We start from the raw sequence: 24,688 nt of genomic DNA, 5'->3' as shown, positions 1-24,688 counted from the left end.
AATTCAATTTGGACACTGCTACTGCCATGCTCTTCTCATGGACCCCATTCTTCAAAATATTTTTTAGATCTTTTTTAGATATTAAAGTTTATGTTTATTAACAAGCAGTACCAACCTGAAAGAAAAGAATGACCACTTGAGGGAAAAAGTCATTCCCTGTTTCAGTCTGAGCACCATGAGGCAGAAGCTTGTCACAGCTTTTGACTGTGTACTATGCAATCATTTCATATCTTTCAAAACAATATTCACCTAGGACCTGCAGTAAGCACTCAATATACACAGCAGAGTGCCCCACTTCCAATTCCGCTCATTTTCTATCACATTAATTTACAAGCATCAGTAAAACTGCTGAACATCCTAAAGATGTATAAGCAGAGGTCTAGGTGAATGGGGGAGCAGGCACGTGCAATAAAAGTAACAGGAAACAAGGTATATTGCAGAACTTTGAATTTTCTAACTTTTCTTCTATGAACTTAAATGTACAAGTCCAAGTGGATCAAATACGTCCTCAATTCTTTCCCTGAAGCTAGAGCATAACACCAAAAATGACAACACCGAGATTATCTTGCTGTTTCACCTTTACCTATGAGGAAACAGGTGGGCTGGAAGGGAGAGAAAGAGATGGTGAGTAACAAACGAAATACAGGGGAAAAAAATCACAAAAAAAACCCTTTCTAACATATTCAGCAAACTGGCATTCAATGTGGAGAAAGTATTCAGTTAAGAATGCAACTACATCGCAATGCAGAAAAACCAAAGCTAGTTATACCCACCAGAGATCGTCGCATCTGGGTCAATATACTCATAAAGCAATCAAAGCTGATCATCCCTTCTGGACTTTGCAGCAACTTGGTTTTCTCCATAGTGTTTATTACAGCTGAAGCACCTAAAGCCATTTCTATCCATTCAAGAAGGTATCTCAATGCACCTCGTTGGGCAGCTAAACCAAGAAGCAACTCAGAAGCTAATCTACGACCTAGAGTATCTGCCCCAGAGTTTGGAATCGTTACTCCTTTAAGAAAAGTTGTTACTTGTGATAAACAGTCCAAACCCATTGGTGGAATCTTGCTTTCATTTGCTAGAGATAAAGGTGGTAAAGAGCTCACAACTTCTATTGCAGTATGGATAACATCATTGCAGAGACTGAGGCCAGGTCCCGTCGCAGGCATCATCCAGCTTGTCTCAGCAGTGCAAATAACAAGCTCAATCCAGTCCGAACTCCCATTTCTATGAGTGCATCTGTGCTTGACCTTGGGCGTTCACTGACAGAGTGCACATCTGTGGATCCAGAACTGCTTTCTGGTGAATGCTGTTGCTGTTTCACCTTACCCTTATCATGATATTTATTAGAAAGTGCATAGAAGACACGCTGCAGCACAAGGAGACGCTTTCTAAGAGCTCCAGCAACGGAGAGTCTGAGCACACCATCTTCGCCAGTGCCAGCTGGCTGCTAAGAAGGGCATCCAAGTAGTGGTCCTGTTCATCACTAGATAGAGATTCCCTCTCAAAATCTGGTAACTGAGGTCCTTTGAGGCAGAGAACCTGCTGGGGCAATGGCACTACTTCCTTATTGCTAACTAACTTAGCATACAAGACAGAAACCCCCTCCCTTGTTGCAATAGATTCACTGTCTTCTGTGATCCAGGAGCTGTTTAGGTGTTCAAGCCATTTCAGCTTCACAGGTGGGACCATAGCTGCCATGCTGGTTTACTTCTTTGCCATTAGTCCTGAAGATGAAAAAAAACCTGTCAATAGCTATGCCATATTATCTACAGATCTTATCACTTACAGCATAACAAACCCCAATAATCCTTTCAGAAGGTAAGCAGCAAAAGATCAACCAGTTTCACCATTTGATCTACATGTATGTGCAACTTACTTATAACACGATGTAAGAATTTTAATGCAAGTCAGTCTGAATTTTCTAAATCCATACGCACAGAAATTCACACAAAGCAAATTTAATTCTGCTAAGTGACATGAGGAGCATTTAAAAGATTTAGATTTAAGATTTAGATCACAAAGGTGCAGGGCTGATAAGCATACCTCAGCACTGTGATCATTTGTGTCTGCAGGATCATCCATGTAATAGTATGATCTTTTGCTGTTTGATATGAATAAAAGATCACAATTCCAAAAACATACACTGAGTTCAAAAATTTTTCACATACAAGAACAAAGACCTATCATAAATAGTTGAGTCCACGGTTCTCCTAAGTCTACGTCTGAGAAAATTCTTAAAAATTAATAAATTAAAAGAACATTCTGATCCCAAAGTGACCCTGGAGTTACTAATTTTAATGCCAATGGCATTTAGAAATTCCGTTTCTTCAAGAAGATTCTTGAGTCAACTGTAAATTTTGCCAAGGTAGTTTACAGCTTAATATGCTAAGAGGCTTCCTCAAGGTGTGTGTTTTCAAACTGCTCATTTTAAAAGAATTTTTGTTTAAGTAATGCTTTACCTCCTATTGTACAAAACAGATTTGTTTCACTCCTGCTTTATAATCATTAACCATGGGTTACATAGGTTCCGAACGATCACTTTCTGTTCTTTGACCCTTTAAGTCCTAATGTATCACAACTTCATGAAAAAGTACTATAATTTCCTGAAGGAGAGTTTTGTGTCCTTTGGTATTGTGAACCCTATTTGATTTAATTTCAGACTAAACTCCTAGGGGTGGAGGAAGTCTCTCCCATGTAGTGAAAGTCCATGCTGCCATGGTTGTAGGGCAAGGGGTAACAGGCAGTGCAACTTGGTCCTCATTTTGTCTTGACATTTCACACTTAGAAAACACAAACTAAAAATATAAACTACTACAGTTATTCTGCCAATATATCTGCCAAAAAAGAATACTGTGTGCTATTAAGCACCCGCTTTTAATTCAGCCAAATTTCCCCTGCAATACATTAATACCTTCATAAAAAGCTTTATGTGAGGCCCAGTGAGCCCTAACCAAGTAACTTCTGTTGCACTACAACCGCCCCTTACCTGCGTCTATCCAACAGAAACTGGTGCGACAGCTGTTTAGTATCATTCAGAGCAGGGATCATTCCTTGCATTTCACACAAGACACACCTACCTACACACACCACAAAACTCCCCAGCAGCTCAGCCTCCAAGTGACAGAAACAGGTACAATCAAACCCGGGACCCTGTTTACTAAGAAAGGGCAACGCTGTCTCATTTGTTGGAAAGGATTTGCCAACTACCATTTGATCCTAATAGAAACTGTAAGGCAAATTAATGAAAACGTCCCAACTCTGGTCTTATGTGGAGTTTGTGCCTTCTCAAGAGGTAAAGCATGGGGACGTAGCTCCATTAAGAAGTTCCCTGAATAGACTCATTCATGGGTTTTATGCTTTTACCAGCTACTCTTCTTTCAGAAATTTCAAAATGCGCTCATGCACCTCAAAGGCGCAAATACTGCTGCTTTTCCTGGAAAATTACAGATTTTTTTCCCTCCTGCCCTTGTATGCATCTCTAGAAATAGAGACTGAAGCTTGATGCTGGGATCTTAGCAGTGCCCTAATCTCCTGCACCTTTCAGAAGAAATCCATTGGTCCGCCTTGAAAATAACATTCAGTTTCATGTGACCATATTCACCAGACACTGCTGATAATCCTGGGAATACTCTCTGTGTACAAATGTAAAAGATCTCTATCTTGGCACGTAACGTACAGATCACGGAAGTCAAGCAGAAATGACATTCAGCACAGTGTATAGGAAGTTATTTCTTCCAACTCATTGCCACAAATACAAGCTTTATAATTGCTCCAGAGCCTGGATGCAGACATCTCAGTTCTTTTTAGGGCAGACAAAAAGAAAATACATTTGGCTTTGAAAACTCAAGTGAATACTCACTGCTGTTTCACTGTATCTGACCACTGGAGGGTCAGGCGAACATGTGGAAGGTACCAAGTGTGCAGGGTGGGCCAGTCCCACAAGTGTGCAGTCCCACACACTTTCTGAACATGCTGATCACATGTCCAAGCACAAAAGAAGAATTCAGAAACATATGACAAGTGAGAAAAGTACTTTTCTTTCATCATCATGAATGTGTAAGAGTCTAAATATATAGCAACAGCTTTACTTTATAAAACTATTTCAACACTGGAACACTTTAAACACCTCAAATTAAGTACCCAGAACTTTAAAAAAAAAAAAAACAAAAACAAACCACCAGCTCACCTGTCCTTATTCCTCCCTTTCTCCTCCTGTTCCTCAGAGGAAAAAAAATAAACTGAGAATGTGCAACACAACTCACTTGTCTTATCTTTTAGAACCACAGTTCCTGTTGAGGAAATCACCATTTTGGGGGAGTAAATGTTCACATATATTTTACTGTTGCCTATTGGTAAGTCAACTAAAATAGGACTTAAAATTCATAGCTGAACAAGGATTCCAACTGTGTTACCAAATTTAAGACCTATTTTAAAAGCTTACTCAAGGGAACCATGGAGACAAAATGTATATATCAAACCCTAATAGCCAAGTTCTGTGTATCCTGGATGTAGAATTTTTCTTTCAAAATAGCAGTGCCAGCAACTTGAGCTGCAAGGGAAGACATGTGAAGGTAACTAAGCCTGCCTTCAGTGCTTGTTCACCCTGAGAACCACAGCCAGTGCTGCAACTGAACTCAAGGAAAGGCTGAGGTTCATCAAATCCTCTACTGGAACATGTGCACAAGCACAGGGAGAGCTAGCTCCCATCACTGCACTGGACACCAACTGCTGTTTGTTTCTCTTATATCAGATGAAAGGAAATGTGAGGAAAATAATTTTAAAATGAAATCTGTGAAAACACAAGGAATATAAGCAGGGAAGGCTTTTGCCTGAGCTAAGAGGAGAGTAGAACAATTAAATTATGGAAGAAAATATTTTTAAGAGAGCTCTCTTTTAACATCATAAGAAACATGGAAGTTACCTGCAGCAGAGACAAAGGTTCTTTTTCCTTTTATCAGTCCATTGCTTTAAATGTACCCAAAGGTGAACCTATAAATTCCAAAGCTGAATCCCACTGCAGACTGAATGTGCATCCCCTGGGTTTCAGGTTCTGTCTCTTCAAGCTCAGAAGTCACAACCAGGTCCTTCTGGCCTGTCCACTGTTCTCCCCATCATGTAAACAAACACACCACACAGCAAAACTACCACTCGAAATCTAAGTGCAGAATCGAGTCTCCACATCTTGAAAAAAATAACTAAGCATAGACAGGAGATAATAGGATGCATTTCAAATTCAAAGAAATCAACTTTACAAGCAGCACTAATGATTGTGAAACCATAATAATTAAATGACTGGCATCCATTTCCACACAATCAAGAACTCAGAAAGACAGCTGATGACAAATTCCATTACCCCTCTACTCATTTATTTCTCTTCGTCTATTTAGTTTGGTGATGATTTTTAAGAAGCTTTGGCTTAGATGCGTTTCTTGCACGTAAGGAAAAAATAAACACAAAACCAAGAGCCTACAAATGTTTGTCAGAAAGGCAGTAAACATTAATAATAACTGACACACTTAAGGTCTTCCCTTTTGAGTAAAAATAGGAAAAAAGAGGGAAGTTGTCATATTTCAGGGAAAGCATGCAGTCTTCAGTGGCCTAGCAAATTATTTTAAAGAACTGAAAATACGGTATGTTATTAAAGAGTTTGGTTTTCCTTAAATAGGAATCAATTCAGCCTGAAATCACGAGCTAATTTTTACAGGTCACTTAAAATATTAATTTTTGTGGTGGAAGCTTGCCTGCAATAACTAATAAATCACACGTATTAAAAGTGTGAATGGCCTGTTGCAATTCATTACTAAACAGAACACACTATTGGACATATTAAAATTAAGTTAATATCACTAATGGAATAGGCCAAACAGCGAATTCTTTAACTGAGAAAAATTGCATCTTTTTTATGGAAATAGAACTATTTCCCTGTCTCAAACAAGAATGAAATAAGAGACTGGAGATGCATCTAACTACATTTACTTATTTCCATGAAACAGAAATAAATTATGAGGGGATAAACTATGAATGCTGTTCCTTCCTTCTCTCTGCTACCACAGGAATTTGATCACAGAAACAGAAAGAGGAATTTGATCTTGTCATTAACCCAAGATTGCTTATTTCATATATACAACAGCAAGTGACTGACTGCATGGATGACTAACACCTTAACCTATAACTGGCCAGGAGATACAACAAAATAGGTATTCCACTACAACTCTTCCAATATTTTTATACATACATACATACATATAAATGTAAATATTTTTATTTGGGTATTTAAATTAGATCCTAAAAATATCTGTGTTTCATGTATAAATGTATGAAGCAGAAGTAATCTTTCTTCAACAATTATTTATTTTCAAAGGGGAATAATTCTTGCAAGGCATTTCAGTTAACATCAAAGTGAAATTATCAAGAAAATTATGTAGAAATTTTTTGTGTTTATATAAAAAGTGACATATGTAAAGTAAAATGGGACTGAGAAGTAACAGTAGATTTTCCAGCCACTTACCAGCATCTCCTAAATTAGCTATGGAAAGAGATTCTTCTAGAAAGGGAGTAAGCAAACACTAAAGAGTTCTCATAAATCCTCCTGGTTGGCTCAGACATGAAGACTGTCAAATCTTTAAGTACAAATATTTTTATCAGAGTTTTACTACAGCGTTGCTGTTAGGAACATGAAAGAACAAGACAGGCAGCAGGAGTCAAGCAAGAAAGCTCTATCTTTAATTTCTCTGATTCCATATATACACACTTTATCAAAAGGCAAAAGACTGGCTACACAGGCTTGCCACCTCTTTGACCTCGTAGATGAACATCATCATCAATCACAAGACTCCTCCCAGAGAAAAAATATGTAAACAATGTAGATATTTCTAAATATTTACACAAAGCTGTGTGAGAATGTTGACTACAAAGATTCAATCAATCAGAAGGCAAGAAAACTTTGGGCAACACTACAGCTTCAGGAAACCAAGAAGTTTTTAGGTCTTCTCACTTTGAGTTAAGTGGGACAGCTTTGATCACCTTCAAATGCAAAAATAGGAACTCATGAAGGAGGAAAAAATCATTACTGAAGAAGTTGGTAAGGGAAGTTCTCAACTTCAACACAAAGGAGTGAGGACTTGGAAACTGCCCCAAATACTCCTATATTTCAAGAGCACAGGGGGAGATGAGAATAATTTACAAAGGACTTCAGCATGGGGTTGAATGTTAAAGTCTGTGAAGCTATGATGATTCTGTTTCTGAGTCTAGAAGAAAAGGCAGGTGTTGGATAGTATACACACACTTCCCAAAGGAATTTCCATAGTCTTCCCTTTCCATGTCAGCTTGGAAATTATGGGAGATACCTGAATTTGTCACCCAAGAACCACCTCCACGAAACCAACAAATTTATCCTAATATAAATAAAGTTCCTTTCTAGGGTTTAGATTTGAAAAATGTTTAGAATTTAAAAAAGCTCCTCTGAAGTTGCTGTGTGTACATCTAAGGGAAAGATTGCAGGGACAATTTAAAGAAAGGTGGAGATTGGGCAGAAGCTCTACAGTGTGGCCACATTACACTCTGTAGCTCCTTTGAGGAGATCAGGCAACTCCAGAGATGTAACACAAAATTCCTGCAGAAAAGGATATAGTATGAACATCACAACAAGAAAAAAATTTGAGGGGGTTATGTTTTGTTTTAAAGGAAGTTGTAGAAAAGATGCTTAAAAAGTAGAAGGCAGGATTATTATCTTGCTGTTTTAAGTAGAGAGTGTAACAGCACAATTTCCCCACACACCAAGTTTCGCTTCTTGAGACCTTCACACACACACTCAACTTATCAACAGACAGAAGCTGCCAAAACATGTGGAAGTGAGGCGCTAATTTTACTGAGCTTTTTTTCTCTTTTCCCCAAGACACAGTACCTCTACCTCATTGCCAAATGCAGGTAATCACTGGCATTCCAGCAAGAAAAATAGAAGTCCAAAAATAAAGAGGAAAAAGGTACAACTGCTGCTCAGGCTCTGAAAAGGAAAATCTGAATAATCAGATCAGAAATGCAGGTAAACCTTGAAGCACAGTGATTTCCCATTGCTTGTACAAACCTGGGAATCTTCCTGCTTAATGGTTATTTTACAGCTTTGTGCCTTCCCCCCATACGAAGTACAAAGAAGTAAACACTGTAATACAGGGATAAAAAGCAAAATTGATCTTATATAAAGTGTTGTTAAATGAACACAGCAAACAAGGGGAATGTATTTTAACCTAGTCTTTAAGCTAGGTAGAACTTCTCACAGTCTATGAAGATTTTCAAATGTATAAAATGCATAAAATTAAATATGTATCTTAAATCAGTATGAAGAAGATCCATTTTCTCAAATCAGTGACACTAGCACACACACTGAAGATATGACAAGGACAGAATTTATCAAAGCTACATACTACTAACAAAGCTACTACCATGCTTTTATTTAACTTAGTCTGACTACAGCAGGAATAAAACACACACAAAAACAATTATTTTGACAGAAGCCAAGTGCTCAGGCTCTCAGAACTCCAGCTAAAGTAGCTGAAAGCTTTATTTTCGTTAAAGTTTTTCAAAAGCTGTAGTTATAAAGCTATAAATATTGTATCTCCTAAAAATCAAAAGTTTTCTCAGAGGAAAAATAAACCTCACAAGCACTTACTCTCTCCCTCTCTGCAATCAGCAATTTCAGCAACATTTGTAAGATGCCGACTACATTTATTTTATGGGAACCTAACTACAAAAGCCTGTAACATGTGAAGTCTGTCTGTACAGTCAAATCACAGGCAGGAAACACCAAAATTAAATACGCAGATCTGGATGTGAAGCTGAATTCTATTCACTGCCTGCCTGCAATGTTGTACCACACGCATAAACAGAGCTCTTCACTGTGTTTTCATTCACAATAAACTTTCTGAAGTCTGCAACAGTTCCGTTTATTAGTTTCAACATGAGGGGCTCCTAGGTTACCTCCTGTCCTCAAGGTCCCTTCAGCATGATATCACCTGGGTGGGTTCTAAAAAGGATTAGAAAATTTAATATTTAAACAGATGGCAGCCAGATCACACTACAGCTCTTGATGCTGCTACAAGTAGTTAAAGCTTTGCTTGCAATAGTGAGAAATTAACTTCTGTGATGGGCCAGAATAATCAAGCCTTTTGTGGCTCAAGCAAAACTCTGGAAAGATTTCACAATCATAATAATCAGATAATTCTACGAGCTCATTAAGAATATAATTCAATTAATTCACTGACTACTGAAGAACTTTATTCTGGGACGTTATTTTAGACAATTTTTGATATAGCGTAAGTTCTGATTTCATTGCCAACCACAGCTCTGGAAAAGCTAATTTACTTAAAATATGACAGAAAACCGAATGCAATATGTTTCTATTTACTGCCTCACTGATGACAGTGTTACAGCTGTATTACACACATCGAATCTCTTCAAAGTTGCAACATTTTACTTTCTTAGCAAAGAGCACTTAGAACCCTTCTAAATTATTTTTTGATTCAGATACATGTAACATTGTTACCACTAAACCAAAGTCTGTATCTAAGCTTACTAAATTACTATCTCAACATTCTGTCAAATTCCTAACCTAGGATTCCCACCCTATTGTAGGATGCCATAGCTAAATGTGGAATTCAAGATACGGCTGTACTTTTATTTTATGCAACAGAAGGTCTGTTCTCTGGTTTTGCCAACTTCAACTCCTAACAGTTCCCGACATTCCAAAAAATGACAGTTTACCTCAAGTTTTTATCAGTCCAGTCTTTCATACTTCTTACAAAGAAGCCACGAAGTTCCAGTAAGAATCTTGTTTCGCATACTGACAGCCAGCAGAGTGCAGCAACTTTTGCAATACTTATTTCAATTTTAAAATCTGAAAGTACAACTAAACCAAACTGATTTGTTTCCCTTTTTTCATAAATAAGGGATTGTATATACAGGATTTAGCAGCAGGTACCAGACCCCCAGACAGTATTTACAGCCTTTTGAAAGGTGATTTATATATTTAAGAATATATAAAAGTAATTAAAATCCTGCCTTGTCACATGCCAAATATATGAAATGTACAGAAATGGCTACTATCTTTTCTCCTTGTATTAGCCTCCTGCTCAGCATATGGAAACCAAATGAATGACATCATCATTCATAATAAGATTAATTATGCAAACAGCCATCAACTTTTCTTTCCAAATACTGAATTCCACCTAACCTTGTACTGTTAAGTAAGCCATGGTAAGGTTCTACTTGATATTCTTCCAGATTTAGTCTTCCTACATGATTTTAGGTTCCTGTGGGATTATTTATTTATTCATTATTAGGTATAGTATTGAAACCCATATAACCCTATGCTTTCAGCTGGTCACAACTGGTCACTCCAAAAACCTTTTCACAGAAACACTAAAGGAAGACAAAATTATTTTTAACTTAATATGAAATTAAAGCTAATTGTCCTTTTGCTGTTAGGGTTTAAAAACAAAAGTGATACAAAAACCTAATTCATGGTTTGTCAATGTAAACCCCTGGGGGCTATACAAAATCTACCCAAGCAAAGAAGAAACAAAAATTATCATTATTGTTCAGCAACTTAGAAAAATCAATTTAATCCATTACTTCTTCAGATGCTTTAAGGTTACTGAAACAAAAGCTGAGAATGCAAGATGCTCCACATACACAGTCATCAAAAGCAGTTTGTGAAGAAGAAGCAGAAATCCCCACGCATCAAAAACATCCCAACAATTTGAGCAAAGAAAGGTGCCTGATCTTGAATAGAAAAAGAAATGAAAACTCCGGTGAGGTTTTAGCACTACCACTCTCCCTAACAGGTACAATCACTTGTACTTCTACTGTGTAGTTACAGTATTTTCAACCACCACAATACATAGAAAGAGACATTGTCTTGCAAAAACTACAAAAATCTTGAAGATGTATTTACTAGAAATCATGATTTGAAATAGAGAAACTCAGCAATGGACAGGCGAGTGCAATATGTACAGACAGTGAAAATTCAAACACTTAACTTTCAAGTTAGCTGTACATAAGCAGAAAGGTGGACTACAGCCTACAGAAAAATAGACAAGACAGATAGAGAGATAGATGGATAGACAGACAGACAGACATAAAGGGGACATATAAGAGCAATTGAGAGATACCTGTTATCAGGGCCTGTGATAACAGGAAACAGTTTTAAACTGGGTAGGTTTAGACTGGATATAAAGGAGAGATGTTTCAATGAGGGTGGTGAGACACTGAAGCAGGTTACCCATCTAAGTTGTGGATGCCCCACTGTGTTAACACTCCCTGTTAGTATTTTTCTTGACTCAGAGAATTCCTGTTATCTAATCGAAAAAGAAACTTCTGTTGTGTAAATTCATGCATTTGTAAGGAAATGTTTAGAGGACGAAATTTCAGTATTATCTAGTCCTGACAGCAAAAAACCAAAAACATTACTAGTAAGGAGGACTAAAACTGCAGGTTCCTCTTTAAGCAGTAAATTAATTCCAACCCCCAGCAGAGAAGAAGACTGCTTGAGCCACCTGAACATCCTCCCAGCTAGCTTGGTGACATCAGGTCAATAACAACAGACAGTCCAGGCCAGAAAATATACCTAGCCAGTTCCAAGGTCACAGTTATGCTTGCTGCTGATGGGCAAATCCTGTAGCCACTGGGCTCCGGGTGGGCTTTGTTTTCTTTTTTTTTTTTTTTTTTTAATTAAGAATTTACAAGGATTACTCGGAATGACTAATGCACAGCAAACAGCTGCAGCACACTGGCACTTATTTCAAGCAGCCCTGTGACAGCAGAGCTTCGATTTCTGAGAGCTACTTCAGATGTTTTTAAAGAGCTAATACCTACTAGATTTGCATGTTTCAGTAGACTGTCAGTCACTACAAGGAAGACAGGTAAAAAGAAAACCTGGCAGCAATTTCAGAGTTTGAGTACTTCTGAGAGCCAATCACGGGAAACACAACCAGCACACAGTACTCACCATTCACTACCACGACTTTGAGAGCAGGAAGTCAAAACAACACTATAGAATTGCATCCTACTTTTAACTAGAACATACCAGTGCAAGATAAAAATCTCTCGAGTTACATGAACAGAGGAAGATTAAGTATCTGTACAGGATCTAAGACTACTGTACTGAAAGGCTAATGACTTCCTAACAACCTATGACCAGAAATCAAATGCCTGCTCCACCAAGCCTACCTGAAATACATATAATTTGTTTCCATTATTTATTTTTAAAATAGGGATAAGTGTATCTCTACCCCATGAGTATTACAAGAATAATTACACTAAAAACAGAAAGAAAGATTGGAATACTATATGTGTCTTAATGTCTTTAAAAAAAAGTACTTAAACATACAAAATTTCACTACTCAAACACAAATATTGCTAATTTCCCATGTAGCTTTCTCCATCTTTAAAATGGTCCTACTATAGCCATTACTGATAATTTAAAATATGCAGAGCACCCTTGTACTGTTTCCTTTGAAAAATAAAGATTATGGCTACCTCAGATTGGTAAATTAAAGGCAAAACTAACAAAGATCTTTAGTCAAGTCACTTAAACTGTTTCCTAATCAACTACTATCCATTTAATTCAGTTCTGAAAGAGCAGAACGATCAGTTTTCACTAGTAAAGTATTTTTCGATTCATGGATTAAATGAATTTTAAAATGCTGTGTTATAGTCTTACTATGCCAAGCAGTCTCTTGGCAAATATAAGTCAAAGACTTTAAATCCCTACACTTAATTAACAATTAGATAAACACCTCCTTTACACAGTTTCCAAAAAAAAAATTCAATGCTCCCACTTCCCCTTCAACTCATATACTTCGAAACACAAAAACACATCTAGTCTTACTGTTCAAAGAACAAAACATACGTGACATATTTAAATAAGAACACAGGAACAGAGAGGGAAACCTCAGTAGAGATTTGCACAAAAACCTTTAAGATGTTTCATTTTAAAACACAACCAACTGTGATATAGCCACCTAACAAATTCCTCATAGGTGCAAGGATACTGGCAATGTCCTTCTGTTCTGTAGCATAACACTGTACATATTATAATCTTACATGCTAAGAAGAGATTCCTCTCAGAATGGGGAAGCAGTAGCAGACTAACTAGATATAGAGTCCACCTTTCCAGATTAAATACCTCATATTTTTCCTCAAAACTATGTGAGACTTAACCCTGAGATACAGGTCCTCTACAGTCTCACATCCCAATGGAGCAGATGTGTATATACGAGGTCTCTAACAAGGAGCATTAAACTTAGCACAGGTAAACTTAGAGCTCTGAGGTTTTATTATGAAATACCACCACAGAACACTGGACTAAACTACAAATCTGATCGACCTCATGACACAATATGCATCTGTATATACACAGATACATACAGGATATGTATACATATATACAGAGCATATGGTTCCAGCTACAGCAAATGACACCACTCATGAGGAAACAATCAGCTTAGATATGTGACAACAGAAATGAAAATGTTTCCACTGAACTAAACCTCTCATATATACACTGTGAAAGGGCATAGCAAATGAATTCTGCCCTTTAAAAAAACATGAAAGGCAGCTTGTGTACAGCAACATCTGAATGAAATTAACCATATGCAGTCAAAAAAAACAACACCCTGAAAGACAACAACAAAACACCTGCTAGGACTTCACTTTGAAATACAAAAGAAATCATCTCTAAGTAAAAGTATACACATAATGTTTCAGTATTGCAAGCAAAAGCCAGCAAATATAGCATGAGAAGACGGTGAAATTCAGATGACAGGTCTGGAGATACAAGAACACCCACCTACAGTCATGCACACAGTGGATGAGGGCAAACGTGACAAATTTCAGGCTAAATTTTGTGACACCTGCGGGTCTACCTGGGATGCGGAAAGTGCGCGGCCACACTAAAATCGCATTCATGAGGTTCATGGGGGAAAAGCACGGGCTCCGAAGACCTCAGCCGAAGCACAGTGCAGAATTCGTACAATTTATACCGCTTTGAATAGACACAAAAAAAGCCCCTACGAAGGGAGAAGAGCTGCCGGAGGACTCCCGTCCTTCTCCCACCCTCAGCAACAGGGCAGTGACACCTGCCTCCCTTTTTCGTCACGGCTCCCCGCACCTTCTCCCGCTCCCGCATGCCCGCGGCTGCAGCTGCTGCCCCGCGGTGCTGTCGGGCGGGGGAGGGCGCGGGGAGAGCCCCCGGCCCTGGGCTCGCCCAGGCCTCCCGCCCCTGCCCGCGTTCCTCAGCCCCACGCGGCCGCGCGCTCACCAGGCAGCGGCGGAGGGAGGCGGCGGCGCTCGGCCAGAGAGTCCCGCGAGGCCGGCGGGGCGCGGGGAGCGGAGATCCAACCGCGGAGATCCCGCCGGGAGCCGCGTCCTCCCGGCCTGGATTGTCACAGGGAAAACATGACGCGGGCGGGGAGCCGCCGATCTCGCAGGGCTACCGCGCGGCTCTCGCGAGAGCGCCGGCCGCGCCCCGCCTCCACGTGCCGTGCGCGAGCACGCGCGACTCGCCCCTGAGGGCGGAGCGGCGGCACAACCTCCGGCGGGCAGAACCTCCGGCGGGCACGGCCTCCGGCGGGCAGAACCTCCGGCGGGCAGAACCTCCGGCGGGCACGGCCTCCGGCGGGCAGAACCTCCGGCGGGCACGGCCTCCGGCGGGCACGGCCTCCGGCGGGCACGGCCTCCGGCGGGCAGAACCTCCGGCGGGCACGGCCTCCGGCGGGCACGGCCTCCGGCGGGCACGGCCTCCGGCGGGCAGAACCTCCGGCGGGCACGGCCTCCGGCGGGCAGAACCATCGGCGGGCAGAACCTCCGGCGGGCACGGCCTCCGGCGGGCACGGCCCGCGGCGGGCACAGCCTCCAGTGGGCACGGCTTGTCGCGGCGAAATGGGAGCGCTGCTGGCACTAGGAGTGGAGAAAGTACTCAAACGGTCAGGTTCATTGGTCTGCTGCAGGCGCCAGGAAGAGCAGACAAATGTTTTTGCATAAAAACGACCAGAAAAACAGATCAGGGAAACGAAGCACCTAATTTAGGGGGGGATCCTGATAGAATTGATGTATTGGACATCAAGTCAGTGAATAGAAATGGATGCTGTACGCAGGGACAAAAAATGCAGAAAAGGCAGAACGAATCACATCAGTGGACAAGCAGGAGTATATTAAAGTGTTTGCTTAAATATAATGAACAACGTAACAACAAATAATAAAACTGTAACCGAGGAATGAAATTCCAAGTCTAAAGAGGGATAAAGGATACAGTGAACACTGTCACAGGCTTAGATGGTGGTAGTAACAATGGTACATCAAGATCAGTGAGGCCACAGTGGCAAGAAACAACACAGTGAGAAATCTCAGTTATAGCCACATGAATTGGGGAAGTCCATATAATATTAGGGATGTCATAACTGAATCAGTAAACATTCATAGACTAAGTAAGTGGGAAAGCTGACAAGAAGCAAGAGGAAAACTGTGCAAGAAGGGACGGCATATGTTTCAGTACATCAGCCTAAAGCAGAAATGCAATGGAAGCTTACAAAGATTGGTGATGTGAAATAGGTGAACAGGAAATGATTGTTTATATTCTTCCAGTGGAAGAATTGGAACAAGAGGAACTAATAGATGAAAAATTCAGAACGAGGAAATTAATTCATATTTCTTCATTCACATATAATTAAGATGTAGAACACCGTGATGTAGGACGAAATGTAGCAGAAGTTTACCTGGACTCAAAAAGAGACTGGAAAAATACAGGAAAGAAAAAAAAATCTGTTTACCAAAGACATCTCCTCTGGCTAAAAAATGCCACAGCCCACAGAAAGCCCTACAGTATTTGGGGACACTTTACTCTGTGCTTGATCCTGCCTTTCCTTCCCAAGGCATGTGCTGGTGGCTGGCTCAGGGCATGGTGCCAGTGGACCAGAGATCCCATCCTCATATCCTTGTCCTATGGCCCCTGTCTCCTGAATCTCACCTCAGCAGCCTTAATGCTTTATTCTGAGTTATGAAGTGTTAGGGGAGGTCCCTAAGGGTAAAGCTCAGCTCCCTGGAGGGACTGTTGCATTTCATGACATAAGTTCCAACCAATAAATGTCACTGGCCACCTTGGAGACACATCCCAGGTATTGACGGCTTTTCATTCTGCCCCCTAAAAGGCAACTCAGGGATGCACAGTGTTTTGCATCAGAATAAACCCCAAATGCCTTGCTTTGTAAAGTCTGACTCAACCGAGCTAAACATCTCAGACTAAAAAAAAAAGTCTCTGTTAGCAATTTACTTATGTAATATCAAGGATGATGGTCAAGATAACCCATTTTTGTTCAATAAGTTAGAAGATTTTAGTTTTACTTAACTACACCATTTTTAGTTTATTTAAACTACACCAGCTAATCTTTTTGTCTAAAGTCATAGTCAAACTCTGCTGTGAATGAGCAGCTTCTTTGGTGATGCTAATAAATACCACCAAAAATGGGTAAATTATAAAAAACATTTTAAAGCATTCCTTAAGTATTTTAAATATGTCAGCTAAAGGATGCCGTGTAAAAAAATAAACTAAAAAAAAAAAATCAATAGATAGATGAAAACACATTCACTGGAGATCTGCCATTCCACAGAAGAGAAAGCAGAATAGACAGACACACTCAGCAGTGTGTGCTCTTCTCCATGCTCACATGCCCCACACCCACACACATTAGACACATGAAGACAAAACCTTATCATTAACTGCAGCTTTTATGGCTTGCAGGCTCCACCTGCAGCCAAGCATTCTACAAGTCTCAAGGAATTTCTTAGGTTTACAAATGTCTAATGCTTTTAAGTTAGTTATGAACACTTAAATATTATGTTCACAAAACTGCAAGGTTTTCTGTTTTGTTTGTCAAGTCTTGAGCCAGCCCATCAATCAATCACTCTGCAGTACTGAGAGTCAAGGGCTCTCCCCCTGCCATTTGCCTGGATGCAGGTGCAGGGCTGGAAGTGGGTGCAGGGGCTGTTCCCAGAAGCTCACTGATGTCAGAATTTAGGTTACACTGCAGGAGCATTGCTATTCATCTTCGTGAATTCTCACATGAAGCTTGTCTATTAGGTAGCAACTGTTAATATTTGATATTAACTACAATCTTTGATAAGTCACGTCACTTCCATAGTTTCTCCTTCAGAACTGGACCCCCAATGCCTGACCTACTATCTGCATCTACAGCCAGCTGGACTCAGGAGCTTCTGAACTGGAATAAACCCCAGCATGGCAAGTGATGCAGGATGAGGAGGTCTATTCCATCTCCCTGTACTAAGCAGGCAAGTATTGTCAGATTACTGAGAACCTAAACAAAGCAAACAGCATTCTAGCCTACTAGTAGGTCTAGTAGGTCTGAAAATAAGGCTATAAATAAGGGGAACAAGTCTACATTTGCTCTGACATTACCAATGGCTGTCACAACAATTCAGCCACCTCATCTGACAGTCAACTATCTTTAAATGAAAACATAGCACTTGCATCCTTTGGAAATTGCAGAGGTTCCTGAAACTCATTTGTGTACCCTGAGGACATACCAGAGGAAAGATGAGCCCTCCAGCCACCTCCAGCTATATATTAACAGAGTTAAAGTAACAAAAAAGTTGAGAAGAGTTTTATGTGACAACCCGATACATAATCCAGGAATACCTGAATCACAGTTTTTCAGTGGGTAACATCATTCAACCTCTCCCCCTCCTTCACAGCAAGCATAAGCAGAAGTATTCAAAACTACAAATCTCAGGAGTTTAGCCCATATTGTCCCTGACTGCAGGACATTCATCCTCCATTTCTATTTCCAAAATAGTTTCCATCTTAGCTTCAAAGCATAGAGGGAGGCCAAGAGAAAGCCCATATGATCATGGAGATTTCAAGGGAAAGGAGGCTGTAGATATTACCTCTGCTATCTCTGTGCTCTCACCTCTTCTTTAAAACAGAAATAATCCTCCATGATGACTGCAGACCTCTCAAGTCCCACCTACAGTTTTCCTCCTTCCCAGCTTCCCTTGGACTAAGGCAATTTTTTCCAGCATTTTGCTCTACAAAACCTGTTTTACATCAATGATTCCCTATTACTTTGCATGAGTTACTGCATTATTTATTAGTCTAAAATGTACTGTTATGTATCCCATCAAATGTAATCCCATCAAATGTACTTTTAATCTGAAGCAATGGAGAGAAAGGCATGATAATGACAGAACAATGCACAATTTACATCAAATGTTTTTTCTGAAACTGTTAGTGATTATCCTTTACTTTTTTAGTAACCACATTTAACTCTTCATCCTCTTCTAACCCAAACATTTCACCAGGGCTGTGACCAATTCCACTCTCAATATTTTTGTAAGATCTTTTTTTATAACACAGTACCTAGGGCAAGACCCAACATTGAGCATGAGGCTATGCTATTTATCTAGGGCTTATTCTTAACTACTTTTCCACAATGCAGGATAATTTTGATACATTTCAGAAAATGGGAATTTATATTTGAAATACCTCAATTAACTGTGGTTTGATTTTACTGACTTCTCTTTTTCCAGCAGACTTTGCTAACATTGGCATGCCTTGCTGTTGTCATGGTAATGAAAGGAGTCTGTACGGTTTGGGGTGTGACTCAGAAGAAAATTTATACAGAAATGGGCCAACAATTAGAACAAAAGACATTGAATGTTTCTGTGCCACCAGTTAATAAATGGTCAACAGAAAAGGAAGAAAGATCCCAAATTAGAGCAAATGATACTGAACAAAACTTGACTGGATAGAGGACATCAAATTATTATTACTATTGACCTTCTCTTGCATTTAGGTCTCTGTGTGGGTATAGCTTTAAGAGTAACTAAAATCACAGTGATCTGCCTGGGCAGTTACTTAACCAGAACAGACCCCAGATTTGCCCAAAGACATTACGTTCTTAGCATTTAGAAATATGAGGATTTTTGTATTGTGGAATTATCCCAATAAAAACAGTCTCAAAGCCCTCATCTCTGTGAGGGGTCCTTCAAAGGCAAGGCTCTTCTCATGGCTCACAATTTACATAAGGCAAAAGAGAGGCAAGTTTGCCAATTAAAAGATGAGGAAAGGAGCTTGTGGCAGTCACTGAAGAGGTGTGGACAAAGCAGTTGCAAGCACTAAAGCCGACCTACACCAATCTATGAAGTGCATGGAAAAATTATTTTTAGCAAGGCTTAAAATACCATTCACCTATGTCTTCTGTATATTACTCATGTCAACACTGGCTCTTTTCCTGTGCGTCCAAGGTGTGTGAGGGAAACTGTTATTAGATCATTTGTCTGTGCAGGGATGCCAAATGTGAAAGCACTGAAATATATGCATCTGTGTCAGTCCTGAATTTCATCTTCTGACTCATGTTCTGGAGTGGTAGTTCCTCTGCCTGGCATTTCCTGTTCATACCAAGCTGAGCCATACTAAGTGTTATTTATTAGAATGCAATCTAAAGCCACATCCCCATGGCCAGCTGGCTCTTACCCCAGTACAAATCATCAGTGCCACATAATCAGCAGTTTCAGAGCTCACGATTGCAGGTAGTCATGTCACTTCTACTGTTGGACTCAACTGTGAAATGCTGAGTAGGAGCCAGTCAATCTGAAGTAACCTCAAATTTAAGATCTAGTTCAATCCATGGCTATCTTTCCCTTTTTTTAGCTATCCAGTAAGTTTTTCAAACTGTTTTGCTCAGCCTAGCTTTGTATCAAGGTTCCATACCTCACAGAATACCTTGGCCAAGCCAAGACAGAAAACATTCCAGAGAGCAATTGGGGAAAACACATGGGAAACAAGAGAGGTTTGCACTGAAAGACAATGAATGATAATCTACCAGGGAAATTAGAAGGATTATATGTGAACAACTAAGTAACAACTGAATTCATACAGAAGACTAATTCCAAAGTAATCTATGCATGGGTATGAAACATTTTGAGCATATATGGCAAGCAGGTTACTAGGATTTCAAGAAGATTAGTAATTCTTTTTAGTTCAGTATTGTAACACCCAGTGCACAGCCACATTGTAGCTTAAATATTGTGTCACAATAGTACCTATATAAAGATACTGCAGAGAACTAAACAACAAAAGAGAATGAATGCTACTTTGACAATCCATCAAAGGATTGCCATTCCCAGCTGCATTCTTATGGGTTGTTCACAATTCCTTTAGGGTCTCATGAGTGAATTTTGGTGCTATGCTGTCCTTTAAAAACCCCCATTGCTCAACCCTGTAGTGTGTCCCCACTTCCCATGCTTTTAGCAATACAGTCAGGAAAAGTGCCTGTCAAAATTGCTTTCCTCTGCCATGCTCTGCAGTCCTTCCTACTCAGTGAGTAAGACTTCCTTTGAATGAAAACATGAAAAAAAAGGCAGCACAGAGCTCTAACAACTCCAGCTTACTGCTGGAGACTTCCCATCCCTTTGCATTTCGAGTGGAGAGGTTATCCAGCTTCCATGGCCCTGGAGCTACAGGAACAAACAGACCAGTTGCTCTTGGCAGGACACAGGGGGATGGACCCAAGCTCCGCCAAATATAGCACGCAACAGCTATGTGGCCATCCCCAGCAACCTCAGAGCCCTCCCAAAAGGGAGCACCCACAGGGTTGCACCAGTTAATATTCACAGAGAATTGCACAATATCAAACTGGGCTCAGTAGCAAAGGAACGCTTGAGCTGTTTCGAGCAAGCACTGTTCTGGTTTCTTCAGTGGAATCCAAGACAGGTGAAAAATTTAGGAAAGAAAGACTGAAGTTTATACAATTCATAAGCACAGCACTGATCCAGTCTCCATTTTCATAACAAGAAAAAAAGCCTTTATTTAGAGGGCTTCAGTTAGAGCAAAAACTTCCATTTTTTTCATTGAGGCCATCTAACCTTGAGTAAGTCCCCTTCCTTGTTATTTCTCTCTGAAATAAGTTACACATCTAACTACTGGCACAGGCCTGCTTTTAAATTACTCTGATCTTTTTGCACAAATGCAAAATATTATTATCCTTTACCACAACTGTTCCATGCAAGATCCTATGCGTCATTTCTTTCATCAAGAATTTTATTTTGTAAGTCAGAATATACAATAATTTTATAAAAGGCATTAACAAATATTAAACCTAGGAAAAGCATTTCTTTATAATTTATAATTTTTTCATAATTGTGATTTATTTTTTCTTTGCAGAATACAAATGCATAAAAAAGATAAGAGCTGTCCTCAAAATTAGCAACATTCCAAGACCATGATTACACACAGTACTCAGGTAATTGAAGCCTGAAGCCCTCAAAGATACTGTAAAACATTTTCTCTGTACAGCATATTCAAATGCATTTCTAAAAATGTTTAGCATTTTTAGAAAGAATTTTTTTTCCATGTTATCTAGATCATTCCTTAGAATAAACCAGATAAAAATTAAAAAATCAAATTTTAAGAAAAAGTCTTTTTGGAAAAAACCCAAACTTACAACTCTATTTTTGTACCAGAATTCCTCTTTCTGAACTTGAGCTACAAAAGCAAATTTGATCTTCCTTTAAGTTTATCTTCCTTTTCAGTTCTGACAGCTATGTTTCGTACTTGCTCATGCTTCAATCCACCATTTCACTAGTTTTCCCTCTCTTTTCCTAACAGCTGTTTGTCTAGTCCTCTAACCACTGAGGTTTTTTAACTGACTTTTCTGTGGCTTCTGTCAGTTCATTAACATTTTTCTAGTCTTTAACTCAAAGTGAATATTCTAGCTGTAGTCTGAAAGCTGTACAATGAAGAATTATCCTTGTGCTTTCATGAATCGATGACTCCTCTGTAAGGCTAAAAGCAGTTTTTCTCTTCCCACTGTTTTCACATTTCCTCTCATTCCTTTTGTTCTTGCATTCAATTTTTTTTCCAGCAAACACCACAAGACAGATAATATCCTCCCACAATTTCACTTTGAGATCTCACAATATTTTTCAAAAAGAATCCTCTTTCCCTTAGATGGGGGGGGGGGAAAGTTACAAGTAGGATAGAGTTATCCCAATCTGTCTAGCACAGGCTGTATTTCACTTCAGCATATTACCTAATATTCTCCTTTTTCAAGAAAAACTCTGTTCAGAGTGGTCTGTGTAGAAGGGACTAGTAAAGTTCCAAATTGCTTTTTTCTGTCCCACACAGCTCCTTGGGCTGCTTCCACCACAATATCCGGCTGCTGCTGGGCAAGGAATGTACCCACTCACAAGGGAGACTCAGAAGTGTAAAAGTCACTTTCCAAATGAATACTGAAAAGAAATATTTCACTTGGAGTGCTATCATCATCTTCATTTCAGAGAGGTAAAAACTAAGCCTAGACAGATGGAGCAACTTTTCCAATAGCAGGGTTTAACCCAAAAGCCCAGAACTCCTTCTACATGTATCCAGATTTGTATGTGCCATGAAGTTCTGGACTTGACAGACAGAATCACAGAACAACCAACAGACATTTCCTCTTTGACATAGCTAATTCAGCCCTAAATCACCCAGAAAAGAGATGAGTTAAAACATTTATGTCATAAATGTTCATAAAACATATCATAAATAATACACTATAAACACTTCAACCAATTCCACAATGAGAATTATGAAAACAGGTAGGACATGATAAAACTAATTAAAAGAAAAAAAATAAGGGAAGTAAAAGAAGAGCAAGGCAAATATACAACAGACAATTCATTTAAAACCCCATCCTACACCTACTTCTGAATTTTCTCCAAATGAACTATATCAAGCTCTACGTAGTTCGTGATAAATCAATTTAATTACAGAATCACATGGAAAAACAATATTAAAAACCTTTCACTCCTCTTCCCAAGAGTGAAACCGAACTACCACCCAACACACCTTAGTAGGTTTATTTTTGTTGGATTTTTTTTTTTTTGGTTGGTTGGTGGGTTGGGTTTTTTTACAGAGAAAGAAAAAATAAAATAACCTCAAGTTTTGCTTTGAAATGGAAAGCAGTTTCATGATATAGAAACGTTTGGCTAGAGGAGTAATTTGCATATTTAGGATGGGATGTAAGTTACTCCTATTTGTATGTTATGGATCATTTTTTGATCTAGCTTAGAAATTCATTATGCCAGTTTTCTGCTTCCAGCTGAAGCACTCACCAAGTTCCTACTCTCTGCTATTGCATACAGAATTCACATATCAATGTACAATTAAATACCTGCTGTACCAGCCTTTGAGCAAGGAGACGCTTTGGGATCCTTTTCGGTCCTGCTGTCACACTTTTATTTCAGTGAGGCTATCCAGTGCTGAATATTGGTGCTAAGAACAAAGTCCAAGCTGTGGAATTAAACATACTGATAAGAGGGGTGCCAGAATGGCTCGTTTCAGCATGGTAACATGGGAGTGACAATAGGGATCTCTTTTCTGTTGTTGTAGGGTGTCACAGAAATAAAAACTTCTCTTATATTGGAAGGTACCAGGACATGATATATGGACAATGCCTAAAGACAGTGCATGGGCCTACATCCACTGCCATCTCCTACACCTCCCCTAATGTTTGCCCCCCACACTGTCTGATACAGTGACCCTTTCCCACCTCTCCCAGCTTCTCCTCAGTGTCATTCCCCTGCTGCCCTCATCCACTACCCTTTCTCCCCTTTTTAAGGACATTTTCCAATTTGTCTCTCTCTCATCATGTGAACACATGACCCAGTCCACTGCACTGCAAGGCCAGCCAGCCTACAAATACACTTTAATCTAGCTGGTCTCTGCTCAGTGCACACAACATGACCAGTGCAGCAGTCATTCCCTCGCACTGCCAAGGGACCTGTGTCATTTAGCCTGGCACAGTGGAGTTTCAGTGGAACACTGTGATCCAGTGCTTGGAAAGGCAGCATGTCCCACTTCAGTGCTTGTTTACATGAGCCTCAGGCAGAGGAGAGGCTCCAGCATTGGCTGGGTACAACAGAACTTGAGGCAAGCACAGGAGTGAGACATTTTGATATTTTATTTTGTCTGCAATATTTTCAGTGCCTGGATTCTGACTGGCCCACCATAATTCACAAGTTTTCTGTAGGATGTATAGCCATACACAACAGAGAACAAACTATTTTAATACTTGGAGATGCCACTCCAAGAAATGTCTTTAGCTCTTCTTCCATGTAACAGGTGTATTAAGAAAAATATGCCAAAGGAATTAAAACCAAAACTGATGTCATCCTTTCATGCAGCAGCTGAATAAAACAATACAAATTAATATTATTGTTCATGTGGTGCTGGAAGAATGATTTTTAAAGTTCATGACTGAAGACAAAACAAAAAAAACCTCAGCCATTTACTTTGGCCACAGTTTGGAAGCGATGCAACAGTCATGACCCTGCTAAACCAAAAGCAGCAAGACAATTAAAGCAACATGGATAACACTTTTTATTATATTTGCACGCTTCATGTAAGAGTGTCCTCCTTGAATCAAAAGCTGAAATGCTACAGTGAAAACAAGGAATCGACACCACAGGAAGGTAATGCAGAAATATTGTTCACAGCTGCAGCAGTTTTGCAGGAAAGTAATTTGGGACATATGGATTGAGAATGCTGAGAGGAAAACCCTGCTAAGGATTTTAAAGAGAAGGTAGCATGAAGAAACAGTTCTTGCCCCCAGAATTCAAAGGACAAGGTATAAAGCAG

At 39.6% G+C, this 24,688-nt stretch overlaps 1 protein-coding gene and 2 long non-coding RNA genes across 3 annotated transcripts in view; 2 read left to right on the top strand and 1 right to left on the bottom strand.

Moving 5' to 3' along the window:
- HERC1 (HECT and RLD domain containing E3 ubiquitin protein ligase family member 1) overlaps nt 1–14,484 on the bottom strand; it is an 83,205-nt gene extending 68,721 nt beyond the window's left edge. The window contains 4 exon segments of the mRNA XM_066328792.1: nt 774–1,177; nt 1,180–1,407; nt 1,410–1,727; nt 14,318–14,484. Coding sequence (XP_066184889.1) covers nt 774–1,177; nt 1,180–1,407; nt 1,410–1,701 — 924 coding nt within the window. The 5' untranslated portion in view covers nt 1,702–1,727; nt 14,318–14,484.
- A 381-nt stretch (nt 14,485–14,865) lies between these two features.
- LOC136367253 (uncharacterized) lies at nt 14,866–19,411 on the top strand. The gene is made up of 2 exons (XR_010744655.1): nt 14,866–14,981; nt 17,205–19,411. It is a non-coding gene; the product is annotated as an uncharacterized lncRNA (long non-coding RNA).
- Nucleotides 19,412–19,900: 489 nt separating this feature from the next.
- On the top strand, nt 19,901–23,480 carry LOC136367254 (uncharacterized). Its single transcript, XR_010744656.1, has 2 exons — nt 19,901–21,311; nt 22,196–23,480. It is a non-coding gene; the product is annotated as an uncharacterized lncRNA (long non-coding RNA).
- Nucleotides 23,481–24,688: the final 1,208 nt, after the last annotated feature.

The sequence above is a fragment of the Sylvia atricapilla genome, chromosome 13 (genome assembly GCF_009819655.1).
Source record: "Sylvia atricapilla isolate bSylAtr1 chromosome 13, bSylAtr1.pri, whole genome shotgun sequence".
In the NCBI taxonomy this organism is placed as follows: Eukaryota; Metazoa; Chordata; class Aves; order Passeriformes; family Sylviidae; genus Sylvia; species Sylvia atricapilla.
Note: the sequence above shows the minus strand (reverse complement) of the source record. Positions and strands in the feature narration are given on the sequence as shown.